At 34.4% G+C, this 19,573-nt stretch overlaps 1 protein-coding gene across 1 annotated transcript in view; it reads right to left on the reverse strand.

Annotated features, from left to right (window-relative positions):
* The window catches only part of LOC126809473 (acetyl-CoA carboxylase), an 89,764-nt gene that overhangs the window by 37,201 nt on the left and 32,990 nt on the right, over nucleotides 1-19,573 (reverse strand). Inside the window, exons 3-20 of the mRNA XM_050534081.1 lie at nucleotides 19,407-19,533; nucleotides 14,087-14,225; nucleotides 12,791-12,900; nucleotides 12,525-12,606; nucleotides 12,229-12,327; nucleotides 11,543-11,760; nucleotides 10,830-11,039; nucleotides 10,510-10,683; nucleotides 9,543-9,704; nucleotides 8,832-8,995; nucleotides 8,334-8,588; nucleotides 7,273-7,354; nucleotides 6,341-6,411; nucleotides 5,995-6,135; nucleotides 3,426-3,554; nucleotides 2,933-3,023; nucleotides 2,394-2,609; nucleotides 1,953-2,072 (exon numbers count right to left, since the gene is read on the reverse strand). Of these exons, the coding sequence (XP_050390038.1) occupies nucleotides 1,953-2,072; nucleotides 2,394-2,609; nucleotides 2,933-3,023; nucleotides 3,426-3,554; nucleotides 5,995-6,135; nucleotides 6,341-6,411; nucleotides 7,273-7,354; nucleotides 8,334-8,588; nucleotides 8,832-8,995; nucleotides 9,543-9,704; nucleotides 10,510-10,683; nucleotides 10,830-11,039; nucleotides 11,543-11,760; nucleotides 12,229-12,327; nucleotides 12,525-12,606; nucleotides 12,791-12,900; nucleotides 14,087-14,225; nucleotides 19,407-19,533 (2,590 nt within the window). The remainder of the gene's footprint in view (nucleotides 1-1,952; nucleotides 2,073-2,393; nucleotides 2,610-2,932; nucleotides 3,024-3,425; nucleotides 3,555-5,994; nucleotides 6,136-6,340; nucleotides 6,412-7,272; nucleotides 7,355-8,333; nucleotides 8,589-8,831; nucleotides 8,996-9,542; nucleotides 9,705-10,509; nucleotides 10,684-10,829; nucleotides 11,040-11,542; nucleotides 11,761-12,228; nucleotides 12,328-12,524; nucleotides 12,607-12,790; nucleotides 12,901-14,086; nucleotides 14,226-19,406; nucleotides 19,534-19,573) is intronic.

Consider the following 19,573-nt stretch of genomic DNA (forward strand, 5'->3'; position numbering starts at 1 on the left):
CAAGTTTCTAGCGGGTCCACAACCTTGATTTACCAGATGTTTAAACTATTTGCGAACAAGGGGCGGCCATTTTGTCCAGCAGTTTTGGCCTGATTTTGGCGAAATTTGAACTCAACAAACATTACGATGTAACGGTGATATATTCAAACATTTTTTTAAATCGAATAACAATTGTGACCTCTAGAGGGACCACAAGCTGAAAACGCGATTTTGTGTACAGAGGCCATAATTCAGGAAGTTACGATCAGATATGCGCGAATATTGCAAGGAACCGAGATATTTGGCTTATAAACTTGTGTTTCAAGTTTCATCAAAATTGTATAAAAATTGTGGCCTCTAGAGGGCCCACAACTTTGATTTACCAGATGTTTACACTTTTTGCATATGAGGGGCGGCCATTTGGAACTCAACCATCCTTAGGTTGTAACAGTGATATATTCAAACGTTTTTTTTAAATCAGATAGAAATTGTGACCTCTATGGGATCCACAAGCTAAAAACGCGATTTTTCGTACAATCAGGGGCCATAATTCAGGAATTTATGGTCTGATATGTGCAAATATCGAAAGAAAGCAAGATCTGTGGGTTATAAAGATGCTTTTCAAGTTTCATCAAAATCAGATGAAAATTGTAACCTCCAGAGAGTCGCCAACCCTGATACACAATATTTTGACACTATTTGTGAACGAGGGGCGGCCATTTTGTCCGTCAGTTTCGGTCAAATTTCTACAAAATTCGATATCAACCATCCTTAGGGTGTAACAGTGATATATTCAAACGGTTTTTTAAATCAGATAGAAATTTAAACCTCTATGAGATCCACAAGCTAAAAACGCAATTTGTTGTACAATCAGGGGCCATAATTCAGGAAGTTATGGTCTGATATGTGCGAATATCAAAAGATCTGTGGGTTATAAAGATGCTTTTCAAGTTTCATCAAAATCAGATGAAAATTGTAACCTCCAGAGAGTCGCCAACCCTGATACACAATATTTTGACACTATTTGCGAACAAGGGGCGGCCATTTTGTCCGTCAGTTTCGGTCCAATTTTTACGAAATTCGAATTCAACCATCCTTAGGGTGTAACGCTGATATATTCAAACAGTTTTTTACATCTGATAGAAATTGTGACCTCTATGGGATCCACAAGCTAAAAACACGAATTTTCGTACAATCAGGGGCCATAATTCAGGAAGTTATTGTCTGATATGCGCGAATATCGAAATAAAGCGAGATCTGTGGGTTATGAAGATGAATTTTAAGTTTCCTCAAAATCAGATGAAAATTGTAACCTCCAGAGAGTCGCCAACCCTGATACACAATATTTTGACATTATTTGCGAACGAGGGGCGGCCATTTTGTCGGTCAGTTTCGGTCCGAAATTCGAACTCAACCATCCTTAGGGTGTAACGGTGATATATTGTAACGTTTTTTTAAATCAGATAAAAATTGTGACCTCTATGAGGTCCATTAGCTAAAAACGCAACTTTTTGTACAATCAGGGGCCATAATTCAGGAAGTTATGGTCCGATATGGGCGATAAACCAAATCGGATAAAAATTGTGACCTCTACAGTGTTCACAAGCTAAAAACGTGATTTTTCTTACAATCAAGGGCCATAATCCATGAAGTTACAATCCGATACATGCCAATATCGAAAGGAACCGAGATCTTAGGGTGATAAACCTATATTTCAAGTTTCAATGAAATCGGATAAAAATTGTGACCTGTAGAGTATTCACAAACAATTGGCGACGACAATATACGTCCACATAAAAGTGTGGGAGTATAAAAACAAAATATCACAAAATACATATAATGCATCCCAAATAATCTAATCTTATATAGCTCTGGTGTTTATCTTATTTACATATATTTATCCTCTCATAATTTCCTAAAACCATTAAATTCTTGTATGAGATTCTCACTGCAATGTAACAATTGAAATTTACCTGTTGACTAGGAAACTGACATAAAACTGATGTAATATTACTGGCATAAGAAGACATCAGTTTACGTATAGACCTCTCCACTTTAACTGGAACTCGACCAGAGATCATGGATATTAATTCCTGAAAATCAAAAACATTCTGAATGTAAATTTGCCAATGTTAACTTAATAGTTTCGTTAAGTATATTTACATAATTGAAAAATATTCAGGGCTAAAAATCAGGTCACATAATTTATCAGAGAGTTACATGACAGGAGTTGTATAGTTTAACTGCTGGTGATGAAAGCATGGCATGGAAGCAATCAAACAGTTCAGCTAAATATTTGGGAGACTAAATAATGGGGTATATGAGCAACTGGAGCCAGAGAGTGACATAGGTTTCATAGCTGTACTTTCGGTTCAGGGCTGTATACAATAAAAGATAAAAGAACATGAGTTTACCTGAAGTTCTAACAGAGGTAGTGAAGGGTCTTTGAGACATTTCATCATAGTTTCTACAGTAGCTGATAAACGTTCTTTAAAATAAGGTTCTGGTATGATATATCCTGAGAGTATATTTTCTAGTAAAGTTCTAGCACTCTGAAATACTTGATGTAATTTATCACCATGTGTTGATGGACTGCTAGATACAGGTAATTTATCATTAAATGGTTCAGCCTAAAAATGAATACCAAAAACAAGTTAGATACAGATTAACCTGTACAGTGTATCTATAAAGAATACTGTTATTATTCATTGCATATAAAGTATATGTTGATGTTTGCTAGTGTAGCAGTCTCTGTCGTGTGTTTGTTGGTTTTTATACAAAGGCAACAATAAATAACTATAAACAATAAATAATTTTGTATGTCTTAAGAGATACAACTCCTTTGATCTTGATGAGCAATGTAATTATTGAATTCTTAATATACAATGCACTGATCTTTGCTTTGCAGGATGGATGTGAATAAGTTTGTATACAATGAGAGAATGTAGAGTACCTGTTGAACACGACTAGGATCATCTAGTTTAAGATGTGCTACAACACTACCTGGTTCTAACACAGCTCCAGGTCTTTTAACATAATGAACACTGTAATTAAATCAAAATCTTTAAATCAAAGATGCATTATGTAAGATTTCAATAAAGAGCTGACCGTTCTCGCAATAATAGTTAGAACCTAGATAATGGAAAGGGAATATATTGAAAATTTGAGTCAAATTACTTCATTCTGAGCGACATTGGGGCTGTTTGGAGAATAGCGGAGTCTCGATTGTCATTGCTACTGATGTTACAATAGTTCATACAAAATATACTTAGATGGGGCAATAATTCAGACCTTTTTTAAGAGGGGAACCGACTAGAGGAATGCACATTAAAATATAGAATTTTGTATTAATGAATATATGATGAGTTTTTTTCAAAACAAACACCATTACCTGAGTTTATTGTGCTCTTAAAATATTGATTTGTATAAGAAAGAGAATTACTTACCAGCCACTTTCTGTGACAGTCAATTCCATGACCATCTTCATAACTTCTATTTCAGCAAATACATCACCAGCAAAAACATGGCCACCATCATCAACTAAATAATTGATCAATTTACCAGCTGAAGAAGATCTGAAAACAATATAAAATACACAAGCTTTTAACTTTAAAATGGGATGTATCAATTTGAACAAGCCAACAGTGAGGCTGATGTCCCCCGCCGAAATCCCCAAATAAATAGATGACACATATTAATTAATCGCACATATATTTTTTTCAAAAGTATCGAACAATCAAACTGATTATCAACTATACACGAAGTTTCATCACTCTCTATCAGATAGAATCAAAGTTATCTTGTCCCAAAGCATCGACCAAGGAAATTGTTTATCTTTGCTTAGCTTTAGCTCGATATGTTAATCATTGAACTCGGTCAAGGCGAACATCTACATCAAGTTTAAACATTCTACCTCAATTAGAAGCCGAGTTGTTATGTTCCAAAGTCTTGCCCAATCAAAATGCTTATTGCTCCTTAGCCTAAGCAGACAATTTTCATCATCTAACTGAGTCAAGGTATTGATGTAATGAAAATATACACCAAGTTTCATCACTCTCACTTAATTAGAACTAAAGTTATCGTGTCCCAAAGCATCAATCAATCAAATTGCTTATCTCTGCTTACCCTAAGCAGAAAATGCTCATCTTCGACCTCCATCAAGGCATTGACCTAATAAACACCTACACCAAGTTTGAACATTCTAGGTCAATTTGGAGAGTTATTGTGTCCCAAAAAGTGTGACCGACAGACGAACCCATTTTAATAGTCCCTTGCTTTCTTCGAAAGGCGGGGGACAATAAAAAATTATCTACTTAATTAGAACTAAAGTTATAGTGTCCCAAAGCATCAACCAATCAAATTGTTTATCTCTGCTTACCCTAAGCGGAACGGACAGACAAACAGACAGACGGACGAACCCATTTTAATAGTTCCCTGCTTTCTTCGAAAGGCGGGGGACAATAAGCATGAACATTTACTCAATTCGAAGATCAACCAATCAAATTGTTTATCTCTGCTTACCATAAGCGGAACGGACAGACAGACAAACAGACAGACGGACGAACCCATTTTAATAGTTCCCTGCTTTCTTTGAAAGGCGGGGGACAATCAAAGTAGGAGAGTTATTGTTTTCCAAAGTCTCGACCAATCAAATTGCGTATCGCTCTGCTTACCCTGAGCAGAAAATGTTCATTATCAAACTTAGTCAAGGTATTACTGTAATGAAACTATACACCAAGTTTCATCAATCTCACTTAATTAACTAAAGTTATCGTGTCCCAAAGCATCAACCAATCAAATTGCTTATCTCTGCTTACCCTAAGCGGAAAATGCTCATCTTCGAACTCCATCAAGGCATTGACCTAATCAACACATACACCAAGTTTGAACATTCTAGCTCAATTAGGAAGAGAGTTATCGTGCCCCAAAGTATCAACCAATCATATTGCTTATCTCTGCTTACCCTAAGCGGAAAATGCTCATCTTCGAACTCCATCAAGGCATTGACCTAATAAACACATACACCAAGTTTGAACATTCTAGCTCAATTAAAAGTTATCGTGTCCCAAAGCATCAACCAATCAAATTGCTTATCTCTGCTTACCCTAAGCGGAAAATGCTCATCTTCGAACTCCATCAAGGCATTGACCTAATCAACACATACACCAAGTTTGAACATTCTAGCCCAATTAGGAAGAGAGTTATCGTGTCCCAAAGCATCAACCAATCAAATTGCTTATCTCTGCTTACCCTAAGCGGAAAATGCTCATCTTCGAACTCCATCAAGGCATTGACCTAATAAACACATACAACAAGTTTGAACATTCTAGCTCAATTAGGAAGAGAGTTATTGTGTCCCAAAAAGTGTGACGGACAGACAGACGGACGAACCCATTTTAATAGTCCCCTGCTTTCTTCGAAAGGCGGAGGACAATAATTTTTGGAAGTACTTTGGGTTTTGTACTATTAAACTCTATACTTGAATGTTAAGTTTGAGCAGGAAATTATAGTCTAGTTTATATTCACAAAGGATTATGAAGAAAATTAGCAATTTCTGGTAAAGGGTTTGCACCAACATATTTATTGTATTTGAGAAAGTTATCTTTTCTGTTTCTGCATACACTTGCAATGCAATATTGATTATATGTTTTGGGTGATAAACTGGTACTTGAATCAGAATTTCTTTCTTTACCATTCAAGGTGTTTCATGTTAGCACTTTTTATCTTGGTGTTCAGAGTTTAAACATTATATTATTCATATAGTGCAACATTGGAGATTGGATTTCAAACCTTATTAGGAAGAAAATGAACAGGGAATTTGAACTTGTTTCTATTAAACATCGCCCACACAATATAGTCAAATCTTTCAGACATGTACTGAAAATTCATAAAAAATAGCAGATAGGGCTGGTCAATCATCAGGAATTTCAATTATTTAATTTTTTTGTTAGAATATATTTTGAAGAAGAGATAAAGAAATGGGTTCTACTGTTGACGGGTTGTCCAATTTCATACCTTAATATAGTTGGATCATTTTCTTTATAAAGAACACAGGTTTTATTGCCTATAGTAATTCTATATGAGCTAATTTGTTCTTTCATGTATGTTGTATAACTAGAACCATCAATAGATAGTAACAATCCTCCATCTGTTAATCTGTAAAACATTTCATTTTCATAATATCAACAATCTGAAAGTCAAGTATAATAAATTATAGAGTTTGAAAAGTATTGCTGACTTCAGCGAAAAGTTTAACCTCTAGCTGGCCGAGCATTCCTAGGCTAAATAATGTATTCCTGAACAGAACTTATTTAACTATGTTACAATCCAAAATATATAACTTTATCATAGAAATTATTACCTATGAGCCTCAACATCCATATGGGAGTTATTGATACACAAAAAATATCCATTTGGTCCTGTTTTTATAACCTTTAAAATAGAAATATCAGATATTAATACCAATATCTAAAATATGATTTTCAATATCATGGATAATTTGTTGAAATTATTTATTTAAATATTCTTCATACCTGGCAAATAGAAGTAATTTATACATTTCAGTACATGTCAAATGAGAGAGAGAGAAGAGAGAGAGAGAAGAGAGAGAGAGATTTAACCTCCACTCGACACAAACTAGATCATTTTTGGACTAACACAATTTTATTTTAATAATTTGCTTGCGTGTAGGGGTATTTAGCAGTGGGAGGAAACCAGATGACCAAGAGAAAACCCACGAGGTTGGACAGGCGACCAGCGGCCCTACTTATTATCACGTACAACAGGGGAATCGAAACCACGCCAGTTGAATCAATGACAGATCTTGTGATACAACGTGCACGCTCTAACCATTCGGCCATCCAACATCCCATGCACTGAACAAATTTCTAGCTTAGTTATCAACACAATCTGATTAAAACACAGATCCTATTTCGTTTCGTTTTTTATAGTTCAAAGTTTTGTTTTATTTGTCTTTACTACACTAGGATCTGGAAGAGTTGTTATATTACCAGTATTTTGGTTGAAGTGAGGTATAAGCCAATGAAACAGTCTGATACAGCAACTTCTTGGCGTGCCATGCATGGAACTGTGGGAAAACCACGAGAAACGTCAGTGCTGATTGATTAATCAATGACTGACGTCATTGGGACAAAAGCTGCTCGTACAGCCCCTGACACGACCTTCTAGTACAACTTGTCAGATCTTCATGTAGTGTAGGCCATCGAAAGTATAAAAAAACAAAACGAAATATAGATCTGTATTTTAATCAGATTGTTATCAACATAATCTTACCTCCATACAGTATTTCATTCCTTCATAAATAAATTCAACACTGACATTATTCTTCAAGGAGAAAGACGGAAGAATCTGACCTCTAAATAAAATAACAATCAAGTTTTAGAATATAATGCAACCAAATGATAAAGTAAAACACACACCAATTGGATAAAACATTTAGCCACCTCACAAAAATATGGTTTTCAGAAAAAAAAAAAAAAAAAAAATATCTGATGCTCAAGGATGGTTTCAATTTTTTCAAAGGATTATGAATGACTGTTTGGTACCTTTGGTAACTAACTATTTGGTTCCCTACTACACAAGATATGTTAACTATTTGGTACATAACTATACGACATGTTATCAATTTTATTTCATTAATTTGCTTGCCCGTGGGGTCTTTACACTGTAAATCAGGTATCATTTAATCTTGTGTATCTAGCATTAATTTCTTTCACATTCGTTGAATATCAAATCTTTGTTTAAAAATTTGTAAAAATCATTTAAAATCACCCAAAATCATCTAATTTGTACTTGTGTCCAGTTTAAAGCTGACTGATTAATTTTGATAATGAGTGTCCAATTTACAAATTTTTAAACAAAAATTGGATATTAAACGAATGTGAAAGAAATTAGTGCTAGATACACATGTACAAGATTAAATGATACCTGGTTTACAGTGTTAGCAGTGGGAGTAATCCGGAGGCCCCGAGAAAACCCACGAGGTTGGGAAGGCGACCCTACTTTGTCACGTACAAGCGGGGAATCGAAACTACACCACTTGACTCAAAGACAGACCTTATGTTGCAACGCATAGCGTTAACAATTCAGCCACCCAACCCCCCTCTATACAAGATATGTAAACTAACTTTTTGGTACCTAACTAGTAGTAACTACACTACATATGTTAACTATTGTCTTGGTTTATTTTGCATCAATTTCTACCTAGAAAGTCTCCCCAGTTATAAATTTTAATATATGTACCGGGTACATCATTGAAACATTCTCCATTTATAATCAATGAATCATTTCATAACAGGGTTTACAGAGAATTCATTTTTGAGTTTAAAACCTACTTTTCAAGTGAAGTTTGGAAATCTGTAAAATTACTACGTATTTTTTTATCAGCAATGTGTAAAGCTCCACATATGACACCTAGTATTGTATCAGGTTTTTCAGCTTGTACTTTCTCAGCTATAAGTTTATCTAACCAAGCTGTTGTTATATAATTCTGTTGATACGCTTCAGTTTCTAATAGTTTTATAAGATATTCTACAGTGGTTCGAAAATCACCACGGATTGACAGTTCCTTCAAAGCAACAACCAGGTTCCTGAAACATAACAAAAGATTCACGTACAAATACTATTCTTTACATCATACATAATTTTCATGCTATATCAATTACAGGTGGGAAGACTGGAATACCATGAAGGGATAAAGTGTCTAATTCACAAGGATTTGACAATCAGCTAGTGTGAGGATTGAACATGCATATGTACGATTACAGATCTAGTTGCACCGAAACACTACGACCGAGTGATCCATATATTTCAATAAATCTATCACAACTTACTCTCTAGCATCTTCTCTATCCTCTCCCCAGGAAAAACAATGTCCAAACTGTGAATCAGCAAATTCATGTAAACCACCTGATGCAGCCACACTAAAATATCCCCATACATTCTTATTACTTCTGAAGTTCAATTCTTGTACTGTACCAGAACTTGGTTTAAATCCCTACAAAAAAATTTAATCAGAACTTCAATAATAAACAAAATGTTTGGTAATAAGTGTATCTACTTACGGTCTTACCCTGTACAAAAGTTATCATCAAAAGAATTGATTAATGTAAACTTTACAGTAATTTCATCAGTCACAATTAAACATATTGCCTGGATAATCAAGGCAATATTTACACAATTAAAATAGGCTAAACTTGTTCATCAAATGCAATTGATTTTCGGTTATAATAAGGCACTTACAAAATGTTCATTTGCGAGAATGGGTATTTAGTTGAAGTCTGACACAAACACATATTTAATTACATAGGTGTAATATTTGGCAGTATCCCTTTAATATGAATACGTTATTGTAAACAGACTGAAAACAGTTCAAAGGCATCTTCTTTGATTGGCATTTAGTAACTGAACATATTAACACAAGGTACAATTTTATGGATACACATTTGCTTGATAAAGACGAGAGTATCCTCGTCGAAACGTCGCTTAGTATTAAACTCAGTTCTAAGACAGGTTATATATCTCCAAATAATGTTAATATTTACCTCATCTGGGTTTTCACTTGTTATTCTAGCTGCTATTACATGCCCTTTAGGTACAGGTTCAACTTGTGGTGAGTCAAAATCTATCTTATTTTCACCCCATGGTTCTTCACCATATAAACAACGGATATCTTTAATTCTGTATAATGGTATACCCATGGCAATCTGTAAGTAATCAATAGGAACAGCTTCATTTAAACTTTTCCATCTCTGTTAATCATGTTTTGGAGATCTTCATGGCAAATATTTACAAAATTGGTAAAAACATTATTTGTTGAATTTGTCAAGAATTTCTAATTGGAAATCGAACAGTGCTATTTGCTCTCAATTTGAAATCAGTCATGCTTAACAATGAGCCAAGTATATCCAGACAATCTTATACGATATATTACAGAGTCAGGAAAAGGACCCAATCAGATGAAAACACAGATTCTATTTCTTTTGTTTTTTATAGTTCAAAATTCCGTTTTGTGTTCACTACACCAGGATCTTGAAGAGTTGTTAAATAACCAGTGTTCTGTGGGATATGTGGCATTTGCCAATCAAATAGTTTTGTTCACTCAAGTTCTTATCATGCAGTGCGCAGAACTGTGGGTAAACATTTGCAGCAAGAGAAAACAAAACAAAGCAAAATCAATTGACTGTCGTCATAGGGTCAAAGTCGCCCACATGACCCATAACGCGACCTCTAACTACAAACAGAACGAAATATAGATCTGTATTTTAATCCGGTTGAAAATTCAAAATCTTGTGAGATTGGCCAATATATTAATAGTCTTATACAAATCATTCTGTTGATTAATATATCACATTCTCATGTATTTGTGCACCATTCCGAGATAAAAACCCTATTGATTCCAAATTGTTGCAACTGTTTCACACCACTATTGCTGATAATTAACCAAGGTTTGTGTTTAAATAGTATATAAGAGAAATTCACAGTTTGTATGGAGGTTGACTATAAACGTACCTGAAGTTGTGCAGATGGTAAATTGACATCTGCTATCATTTCAGTACACGGATGTTCTACTTGTAACCTAGGGTTTAACTCCAGGAAATGGAAGTTATCTTCATCAGCATTATATAAATATTCTACAGTACCAGCACTCACATATCCTACCATCTTAGCTAAGGTTACAGCCGACTTTAATAGAAAATATAATCAAACAAGTGCTTTTTATTTTCTTTCTACACATCAACAAAATCTGCAAAATCGGCCTTAATAAAGAAATTGAAACCATTGGTTCCCAACATGAAACCAATATGATAGATCAAAAAACATAAATGTACCTTTTCCATTTTCTCGAAAACTTCACTTTTGGAAATGATTGCTGGAGCTTCTTCAATGATTTTCTGATGACGACGCTGAATTGAACAGTCACGTCCAAATAAGGAAATAGCATTACCATACATGTCTGCTAGAAGCTGTACTTCAAGATGTCTGGCAGCAGATGCAAGTTTCATTATAAATATTGGAGATCCTTGTACTTCTGCCTGTACCTAAAATCATGAAAAATATTTGTTTATTATTTTTTAAGTTGTATATTTGCCTACTATACCATGTCCTAATATTAACAGAAGAGAACATAGCAGTAAATTAGAAGGTATTATTTTTCTAGAACCATCAACAGAGTTTCAAATGTTTACAGAATGATTTTGGCTTGTTAAAATGATTACACAGTCGTACATTTACAATTCTCCAGACGAAAGTCACACTGCTGTTTATCAGGAACATGAAAAAAGACATGAAAACCATGCCTCCATTAAACAAAACAACAAATAAAATATGATCTTTAAGTGGCATTTAGTGATTGGGGTACACAATAACAGAACACAATTTTTATGGGAAACAATCACTGGTTTTATTCTAATAGCACGACGTTTCGACAAGTATCCTCTTATTGTTATCAAGCTCGAAACGTCGTGCTATTAGAATAAAACCAGTGATTGTTTCCCATAAAAAATGTGTTCTGTTAAATAAAATATGCTAGTGTTCTATGTACCTGTCTGAAAAGATTTGGGAATTCTTCAGAATTTTCAGCTTTTCTAATACCCTTTCCACCACCACCTTCTGATGCCTTGATCATTACAGGAAATCCTATTTTTGTAGCTGATGCTAAACCTTCATCCACAGTTCTAGTACAACCTTTATTATAAATTTCACTGGGCACATTTAACTTTCCCGAGGACTTCTCAGCTTCAGTAAGTTGTAGCTTTAATCCTAAAATATTAGATAATGTCATTGGAAGTGCATTATATGGATTGAAAAGGTTAATAATTATAATTATCTATAAATAATGATGTAGTTGTGAAATGCTCACATACATTCAACAAAATCTTGTAAACAATTTAACGAGGTCTGAGGATGGCAAGTCTCTTTCAGAAAATATGACAGATCACAGAGAAACAACACATGAATAACCTTTTACACTCACAGTGAACCTGCAATTCCAAGAGCAATATAAAATGTCTGTATAATATTGTATATTAGCTTAGTTACCCAACATTGATTTCCTGAACTATAATAACGTGATAATCATTCAATACAGCACCAAATACAAAATAAATAGCACCCTTAAATTTTGTGTAAAAACATGGTTATTATGAAGTAATTTTAAAATTTATAAGTACAACTGTTTGATTTTCTATAGGAAACAAACACAAACAAACAAACATCCTCTTATAATACCTGAACCACTCCATGGCAATGTTGGAACATCTGCTGTTTGTGCTACTATAGATGAAGCTATTTTATCTCCTAATGACCACATAGCATTTTCTGGTGGACCTGATTTTTAAAATGTAGAAGTGGGTTAATCAATCTATTACTACTTAAAGCAAATCCCATTATCAAAAACTATTCTTTTATAACAATCATTTTTAAAGAACTATTCTTTTATAAACAAAAATATAACATAATCAGTTATTTTTAAATATATGTGAAGAGATATATTTTTAAATACATGTGAAGATATGTAAACTTACCAATAAATGAAATGTCATTCTTATGAAGGAGTTCTGGCAGTTTAGGATTTTCAGAAGCATGACCCCATCCTGCCCATACAGCCTGAAATTTAACATTAGATATTCAAATTCACTTCAATTTAAAAATATCCGAATTTTTTTCAAGAATCACACGAAAAACACATAATATCTACCCTCTACAAAAGGAATTGAACTTATCAAGAAAGAATTCTGTGTCAAACTTTAAATATCAGTGGAATAGTACCAATAATAAGTAGAAATCTTACCTGGACTTGTGTTCTTTTAGCAATATCTAATATCCTTTCTACATTAGCATAATTATTATTGTTAGAACCACCTGGAACTGGTACATACTGATCAGCCATCTTAATATATTCTGTAAGAAAACATATAAAACATATAAAAGCACAGTTTAACGATACATTCCCGGGTACAAACTTGGTGATTCTCAAAACATTGCAATTGTCAGGGAACACCGGGCTATAAAAAAATCAATCAAAAGAGGTCATGTTTGTATCACGTGACACAATGGGTGCGAAGTCGGAGGAGACTTCATTGCATACAAAAGACGATGTTGCCTTTATCGCTGACTATTTATTACAAATATAGAAGCCTAATTAAATTCTCGGATTATCCACTGCCCGGGTCTTTTTCCGTGATTTTTAACTCAGAAAGTGTTGTACGTCTAACTCATCAACATGTACATCAAGCGCTCAATCTCTGCATGCAACCTTCGACGTCACGAATGCAGAAACTCCTAATCGTCGGGCTGTCGATTAGGGAAACCCGTACATTTTCGTCCCGTATGCGCCCCATGGGTGTTTTTGAGGGAATCCAGTATTCTTCTAGTAAGACTGGATATTTCTACTTTCCATATATACCAAAATTGCCATACTTTTATTGGAAATAACCACCCGATAAATACTTTTCTGGGAACATAGCTTTAAGACCAAAATATGTGTCTACTTATTATTTATGGTTATATGTATGTAGGCACTATGTTTTTCTGTTCTATATCAATATCAATGCTAACTATTAAGAACTGGGCTCCACGAGGCGGAAGAAACATGCAGGTTCAAACTGATCAACAGTAAATATTCGCTTGGCTGCTACTATCGTTGTGAGAATGACATCTATGTGAGTTAATTAGCTCTCAATTTTAATTTTTTTTCTACTGCAAATTAAATTCTAAAACACTTTTTTTATTGAATTATTAAGAAATAAAAAATAAAGGTGTTGGAAGTATATCTGCATAAAAAAATATTTCCTATTTAATGTCAATGGGTAGGCCTACATAAAATAGTATGCGAAGGTGTGAGTAAACAGCACCAATTCTGCCCAGACCAGTTTTGTGTTACTACGTCCAATGTAAAGAATGCATGTGCTATCAACGCCGTATGATGTGACACGACATATACACCTATACTGCACATGAACTTATAGGTCAGTCATCTTGCTTAAACAGGTTGATGCTGGAAAGCCTCGATTCGAGTCTGGGACATTCAAATCTTAATAATTTACAATCAAGCGATTCCCTCAAAAACATCTTTAAAACATTTTACCGGCATTTGCTTTCAGATCTTCTGGTGTAACCATAACAACAAATCGTATTGCTCTTTCATTGCGAAATATTTCATACGCCCATCGTCTGACAGAGCGCATACATTTAACAGCAGCAATTCCATTATTGGCTACAAGAACCTGAAAAATTTGATAAGAAAAATAAACTTACATTTGATTTAACATATATCACATGTTATAAAAAATATCTTATAAATGTCCACATTTTCCCCACCAAAAATCGAGCTATTCTGATCAAAAAGACTTATATTATGAGCCAGGGGAGTATAGTACTGGTAATTACATGTAGCCGATCATTGGGATATAAAGATATGTTTTGGGATATAAAGATATGTTTTAAGTTTCATCAGAATCGGATAAAAATTGTGACCTCTAGAGGGTCGACAACCTTCGTATAGCATAGTTTTACACAATTTGCGAACAAAGAGCGGCCATTTTGTTGGGCAGTTTCATTTCGATTTGCCCGAAATTCAAATTCAACCTTAATTATGGTGGAAAGGTGAAATATTTAAACAGTGTTTAAAATCGGAAAAAAATATTGTGACCTCTAGAGAATCCGCAAGCTAAAAATGCCATTTTTCGAACAATTAGGGGCCATAATCCAGGAAGTTAAGTTTGGGTATCCGCGATTATAAAAAGGAACCAAGATCTTAGTATGTAATGGTGATATATTAACACGCTTTTTTTTAAATCGTATAAAAATTACCTCTACTTAGACCACAAGCTAAAAATGTGATTTTTTGTTCAATCAAGGGCCATAATTCAGGAAGTTACGATCCGATATGCTCGAATATCGAAAGGAACCAATATCTTTGGGTTATAAACATGTATTTCAAGTTTCATCGAAATCGGATCAAAATTGTGAACTATAGAGGGTCCACAACCTTGATTTACCAGATGTTTACACTATTTGCGTATGAGGGGCGTCCATTTTATCTGGCAGTTTTGGTCAGATTTTCACGAAATTCGAACTCAACAGACATTACGGTGTAACTGTGATATATTCGAACGTTTTTTTTTAAATCAAATAATAATTGTGACATCTAGAGGGTCCAAAAGCTAAAAACGCGATTTTTCGTACAATCGGGGGCCATAATTCAGGAAGATATGATTCGATATGCACGAATATAGAAAGAAACTGAGATCTTTGGGTTATAAACTTACATTTCAAGTTTCATCAAAATCAGAAGAAAATTGTGACCTCTAAGTTATTTATAGTTTACATGAATTATCAACAGCAACCACTGAATAAGTTGGGAATTTTTTTTTTAGCCTGATATTGAGAAACCTACACTTGACACAATATCAGTACCGTGAGAAACCTACACTTGACACAATATCAGTACTGTAATATCTGTATCAGCAGATTTTATGCAGGAATCTGATGTCGGTAAAACCTGTAGCATATCAGCACCCATATACGCCCATAAACAGCAAAGCCGTCCATGTTAAATCTTGAATCATTCAATAAATCCAATAGAGCAAGTTTTAAAAAATCTATTATGATCTCTGTATTAAGTTTTAAAACTTTGTGACCACAAAAATAAATACGCGAAATGCATTCAATAATTGGAAATTCAATGCGCAATCTGTGGAAATCAAAGCCACATTTGTCTATATGTGGGTGTATAGCTACTGGCTTATTATGGGAGAAATGAAATAGGGTTTAATGTCCTATTGTTCTGCTCCGAACTGGGCTAATGAAGACGGGCATATGCCATACAGTGTGCTATGAGGGAAATTTTGCCCGGACAGCTGTCACGTATGACAATATCTTTATTAGATAATGATAGGTTACAATGTGGTTTGTCGTGGATGTACTGAATAATACATATATATTCACGCTGGTATTGCTGAATGTTTCAAGGTCACAAGTATTTGTACATTAATAAATATAGTATATATGTTATTGTTGTTTATTACAGTTTATGACAACTGGTGAACATGTTTTCAGATTGTGGTAATAAAGTTTGATTATAAACAGTTGATTTTATTGTTATTTGTAAGATGTATGATAGTTATTATTTGCCAAGGTTGAGTAATCCACATGTCTGGTTGCAGATATGATTGCATTGAATGCATGTGAACTGCCTGTTTTGTTGTCGTGATTTGATTGGTTGTGAGTGAAACTGTAGTATACGTGGTGGGAGATATGAATTTATATTGTCACTCTAATAATGGATTTTGGGAGAATCACACATATTCATTGGTCATATCATTCATGAATCATTCGTAAAGATATATTTCAACTAAATGGGTGTTAGACTGTGTGTCTCGTTGGTTTTGACTGTGTGTCGTTATAATGGTAATCTGTGTGATTATGAGCAATAATTAGTACATTTACTTGTAAGTATTGTTTGATTTTTGTAATGTTGATAATCGTGGATGAATAGAAATAATTTGATTATTTGTTAAACATTGTGTTATGTTTTATAGGTGACCTGATTGTGATTGTGATTGTGATTCTGATAATGTTAATGTGCTACGGATAGTGTTACCTATATTGTTAGTCTGGTCGTTATTGTTCCAGTTAGTTATTTTATGGTAATTAAAAGATATACACGAATGAATAACTCATCAACCTTATCATCTTAATCATCTTAATCATCTTTTTAAATGTGCCGTGGAGAGTCAAATAGTTGGTGACTGCTGTGTGCGCGTGTACCATCAAATCGTCATCTCATCAACATATAAACGTGATTAGTGGTCTTTTGAATCGGTGGAGACGGTGATATTATTAGAGAATAATTACATAAATATATATATATATATACATATTATAATTGTATTGACATATATTGTAGTTATATAAAGATATTTAAATTATACTGTGTTTTGTTAATGTGAACTATAAGTACATGACTGTCAATCCGCCCCAAAAAGAACCAAAGGTCCAATTTTGTGACAACAGCTGCACTACAGCCTACTCTTATATCGAATTCCAACTGTCAAAGGAATCTTTTAAGTGCACGCCAATGTGTACACGAAACCTCGGTTTTTCGTCCCATCCAAATGATTAGACAGCTGTCCTTGTCAGGCCATCCGTCCTGCATCACTGACAAGGGGGGACCACGCCGGAAAATCTGGATGAACTTTCTCGGGCAATGCTGGGATAGAACAACCGACCTCCAGGCTAGCGAGCCAGCGTCTTACCCACTTATCCTGGGAGAAGAATATACTTGATCAGTCACATCAAATATACATTCCCACGAAAATATTTATCAGAGAGTTATTTCCAATAAAAGTATGGCAATTTTGGTATATGGAAAGTATAGACATTCATGGGGTGCGCACAAGACAAAGATAGGTTGCCAGCCAACGAAACATACGCCCACAGCAGTTAAATCGTCCGGGCAGTCAACAAGAGTTGTCGCATATTTTTACTTTTTTCGGTAATGAAACATTTATAATACACTAAAATCTGATTAAGAGCAACAACTCAGAAAACCATTAGAATTTGTTTGGTTTTTATAAAGTTCTGCCCCATGCTAACGTTTTGTATACAAAACTTTTAATATCATGGATTTAGCTGTTCCAAGTCATAAAAATTCATTGAAAATCAATATACTTGTTCCTCTGAAGATCTTAAACTCTGTGTATCAATCTGAAGTCAATCGGATATTAACTTTGGCCTCTAGAGCGTCCACGATATTTTTCAAAGTGATCAAGGACCATAACTCTGGCAGTATTTATCAGAAATCACTGAAAACCAATAGGATTCTTCGTCTCATGATCTTAAACACTGTGCATAAATTTAAAGTCAATCGGATATAAACTTTGGCCTCTAGAGCATCCACAAGATTTTTCAAAGTGATCAAGGGCCATAACTTTGGCAGTAATTATCGGAAATTGCTAAAAATCAATAGGCTTCTTCGTCTCATGACCTTAAACACTGTGTATGAATTTAAAATCAATCGGATATTAACTTTGGCCTCAAGAGCGTCCACAAGATTTTTTGAAGTGATCAAGGGCCATAACTCTGGCAGTAATTACTGGAAATCGCTGAAAAACTATAGGCTTCTTCGTCTCATGACCTTAAACACTGTGTATAAATTTAAAGTCAATCTGATATTAACTTTGGCCTCTAGAGCATCCACAAGATTTTTCAAAGTGATCAAGGGCCATAACTCTGGCAGTAATTATCGGAAATCGCTGAAAATATCAATAGGCTTCTTCGTCTCATGGCCTTAAACACTGTGTATAAATTTAAAGTCAATCGGATATTAACTTTGGCCTCTAGAGCGTCCACAATATTTTTCAAAGTGATCAAGGACCATAACTCTGGCAGTATTTATCGGAAATCCCTGAAAATCAATAGGATTCTTCGTCTCATGATCTTAAACACTGTGCATAAATTTAAAGTCAATCGGATATAAACTTTGGCCTCTAGACCATCCACAAGATTTTTCAAAGTGATCAAGGGCCATAACTCTGGCAGTAATTATCGGATATCGTTGAAAATCAATAGGCTTCTTTGTCTCAAGACCTGAAACACTGTGTATAAATTTAAAGTCAATCGGATATTAACTTTAGCCTCTAGAGCGTCCAAAAGCAATTGTGGACGCCGGACCGACGGACGGGGGCAACAACAATATACGACCACATTTAAATGTGGGCGTATAAAAATCTATTGACATCCCTAAACGACAGGCTATCAGTTTAGTTGTCTGCTTGTGTGACGTGTTGATCAAATGCCTAACAGTTTTGAGAACATTGAGAGAATTAAAAGTCCAATAGACTATGTGATTAAATGCCGGGGGAAAAAGTTGGCAGAGGATAATCCAGAAACTTACTTGGGCTTTGATATTTTATGGTAAATGGAAAGCGACTAAAGGCATCTGTAACATTAATGGAAAAGTTACATTGACTGTCCAGTTACTGCCATTAACAAGCATATTATATCAAAGCCACTATATTAATTAATGCAATCATATGGGGTTTACATCATCTTACTTTTCAGCAACAATTGGGTTAATGAAGATGGGCACTATATATAAATAAAGCTATTGCATCTGATGACAGATTTCTATACTAGTGTAATCAAGGCAAACAGAAGCAGCTGGCAATACTTGTCAAATAGTTGATTTAAAAGGTCAACTATATATATCATTCAGTAGACATGTGTTATAAAGGTTTTCACTCAGCCAAGAATAAATGGAATAATAATCCTTCAGACTTCAGTCACGACATTTTACTCAGTGAATATTAAATACAGGTCTCACCTTACTCACACCTCAACAGTATCTAATCAGCTATTTGCAGAGTACATGTAAATGCCAAATAATATCTAAATTAATTTACCTTGTTGATTACTTTATTTCCTCCAAATTTCTTTACAAACTCCTCTGGTGTAGCAACACAAAAATCTTTTAAGCTAGCACGTCTTGATAATCTGTTTGTATCCAAATTGACTCCGGACATAGTGTGCCTTCAAAGAAAAAACACCATTTAATCATGTTTAAAACAAG

Source organism: Patella vulgata, chromosome 2, assembly GCF_932274485.2.
Source record: "Patella vulgata chromosome 2, xgPatVulg1.2, whole genome shotgun sequence".
Lineage (NCBI taxonomy): Eukaryota > Metazoa > Mollusca > Gastropoda > Patellidae > Patella > Patella vulgata.